Source organism: Emiliania huxleyi (assembly GCF_000372725.1).
Source record: "Emiliania huxleyi CCMP1516 unplaced genomic scaffold EMIHUscaffold_530, whole genome shotgun sequence".
NCBI classification, from domain to species: Eukaryota; Haptophyta; order Isochrysidales; family Noelaerhabdaceae; genus Emiliania; species Emiliania huxleyi.
This window is the reverse complement of record NW_005198016.1, coordinates 37,210-39,921: the sequence shown is the minus strand read 5'-3', so window position 1 is coordinate 39,921 and position 2,712 is coordinate 37,210. Positions and strand designations below refer to the sequence as shown.

At 68.3% G+C, this 2,712-nt stretch overlaps 1 protein-coding gene across 1 annotated transcript; it reads left to right on the top strand.

Moving 5' to 3' along the window:
• Nucleotides 1-1,013: 1,013 nt before the first annotated feature.
• On the top strand, nt 1,014-2,554 carry EMIHUDRAFT_246816 (hypothetical protein; the record flags this gene model as incomplete). Its single annotated transcript, XM_005765809.1, has 5 exons — nt 1,014-1,613; nt 1,800-1,853; nt 1,930-2,037; nt 2,112-2,329; nt 2,404-2,554. The coding sequence occupies 5 exons, from the start codon at nt 1,014-1,016 to the stop codon at nt 2,552-2,554; spliced, it is 1,131 nt and encodes a 376-aa protein (XP_005765866.1).
• Between the last annotated feature and the right edge of the window lie 158 nt (nt 2,555-2,712).

Below are 2,712 nucleotides of genomic sequence, written 5' to 3'. Positions count from 1 at the left end.
AACATCTCCCTCCGAGATGGAACCAAAAGCACAACATCGACCCGCATCGAGCAGATATACCTCCCGACACTCGACGGCCTCTCAGCTGTTCACGAACCGGGAGTCCACGACTTCTTCGCCCGAAGGAGAGACGCGAAAATCCTAGACCACGAGCCGGCGTCAATAGTCACCACCGAGTCGAAGGGAGAAAGAGGACACGACCTGGCAAGAATAGTTATTTCTTTTTCCATAGCCGTCTTGGCCCTGCGAGCGAGTTCTTTACCAGGTTGCAACCCTTGTTCCGTACTGTGCTGTGAACAGAGCACCAACCAACAGCTCTCAGGACCCCCCGGTGCTGGGGTGCTGCCAGCAACCAACCAAGTCGAGCGGAGCAGCGTCGTTCCGATGTTTCGGCGGGCACTTCTCACCTAAGTCCTTGTGGCGGGCCGCCAGGCCCGGAAGCAGATGCCGACGAGGATCAGACACGGCGCGCTATCTGGGCTCGGAGGTCGGCAAAAAGGTTGCGCAACCGACACCAGCGACCAACCAGGATCGTCGATCGAGTAGGTGCACGCTGCTGAAGCAGTGCACCTACATAGTGCGGGACCTGGGGCAGCAACCACCAACCTGGATGGGGACGGGGTGCTGCTCAACCGGCGGCAAACAGCAGCGTTCACAGCCGAGTGCGGAACAAGGGTTGCAACTTGGTAAAGAATTCAACAAAACAGAACTCTCTCTCACCCTGTCTGGTATAGCCCCAGCCACTCCGCTGTGAACACCGAGGGCCTCGGTCTTGCGGAGCGGTGTACGAACTCTGTTCACACCGAGCAGCTGGGAGTGGCTGCGGCTATAGCAGACAGTCTCTCACCGACACCGGCGTGGGTTCGACACATCCTCGCGCGCTGTCAGACTGTCTGAGGACTCGCCGCCCTCGACACCGGCGTGGAGTGCTGAAATTGGTGGTACGCTCGGACCCCACGCTACTGCGCCGTGCGACCTGCAACTGCCGCCCCTCACAGGCCTCCACTCGGCCCATGGCCGTCGGACGGCTCCGCAGGGCCTGCCTGCTGCTCACGGGCGCGGCAGTCGAGTTTGGATGGGCGGCTGGAGAGACGGTCATGATTCCGCACCTCGTCGGAGGCCTGAACCTGTCGGCGACGATTGCGGGGCTGGTCTATGTTCTCAACCCGTGCATCGGCCTCGTGGCGCAGCCAGCGGTCGGCCACGCCAGCGACCGCTGCACCTCTCGCTTCGGCCGGAGGCGGCCCTTCCTCCTCTTCCTCGGCCTGCTGGCCGTGGTCGGGCTGCAGGTGGTGGCGTGGTCGCATGAGCTGGCTGGCCGCCTCGGCTGGGGCCGCCAGTCAGAGGTGGTGACAGTCTTCGCCGCCTTCACCGCCATGGACTGTGCGCATGACCTTCTCCTCGTTCCAGGCCGCGCCCTCGCCCACGACCTCCTCGGCGGCGGCGGCAGGACTGCGGAGAGCGTCGACGCAGACTTCACCGCCTTCCAGATGGCGGGCCGCCTCTTGGCGCTGCTCGCCGGGAGTGCGCCGCTCGAGGCCCTCCTCTCGCCCCGCGGCGCCACTGCTCCCGCGGGGGCGAGCGCCGAGCCCGACGGCTCCTACCGCCACTTTGTCGCGCTGCTCAACCTGAGCACGCTCTTCCTCGCCAGCGCCGTCACCGCCGCCCTCGTCGCGGGCGCCGCCGACTCGCACGCGCCGACGGGAGAGCGCCACGCAGCGCCGCTGCTGCCCGCAGCCGCCTCCGAGGCCGCCTCCGCCCTCCCTCCCTCCGCCGTGGCGCCGGCGGCAGGCACGGAGGAGGAGGAGGCTGCCGGGACTGCAGTGTGCGAGGAGGCTGCGACGCTCTTGTCTGTGGCGCGCGGCTCACCGGCGGCACTCCTCCCCCCTCCCGCCCCCTCGCCCAGCCCCCTGGCTCCTCTCCGCCCAGGCTCGCCGCCTCCCTCGGCACAGCCGCGCGCAGCTCGCCCTCCTGCTGGCGTGCCAGTTCCTCGGCTGGACTCTCATCCAGTGCCAGGCCTTCTGGTGGACCGAGTGGGTGGGCGGCCGAGCCGGGGCAGAGGCGAGAGGAGGGAGGGAGAAGGCCAACGCTCTCCGGTCCGTTGTCCGCAGGTCGGCGTGTCGACCCCGCTGCACGTGCCGCTGCTTCTGCCGGCTGGCGGGCTGCGACTCGCCTTCTGCAGCCTCGCTCTCCAGGCCCTCGTCGCGATCTGCACCTCGCTCGCCCTCCCGCTGCTCGGCCGCCGCTTCGGCACCGCGACGGCGTGCAGGGGTGCGGGCAGCTGCGCGTGGCGAGCTGTGGGCCTCTCCACGGCTCCAGCTGCGAGCAGGTGTGGGCTGCGGGCGAGCTCCTCCTCGTCGCGAGCTGCGTCGGCACGAGGGGCGCCCCCTCCCCCGGAGCGAGGCCTGGGCTCGTCTTCCTGCTCGCGGCGCTGTCGGGCCTCAGCCTCGCGCCGCACAGCGCCTCCATCTTCTCGCTCTGTGAGGCGGTGATCGGAAGCGCGATCGCGTCGCACAAGGTCAAGCCGGCCACTAGCCCTGACTCCCACCCCTGACCCTAGCCTCGCACAGGGCCATCCCTCGGGCACTGCAGCTGGCCGGCAGGCGGCAGCTCTCCTCGGCAGCATGCCCCACCCCCCCGCGCACACTGTCCGCCGCCCCGTCCCCCCACAGGCCTCTGTCATCGCCCTCTGGCGTAAAAAGATCGCGAATT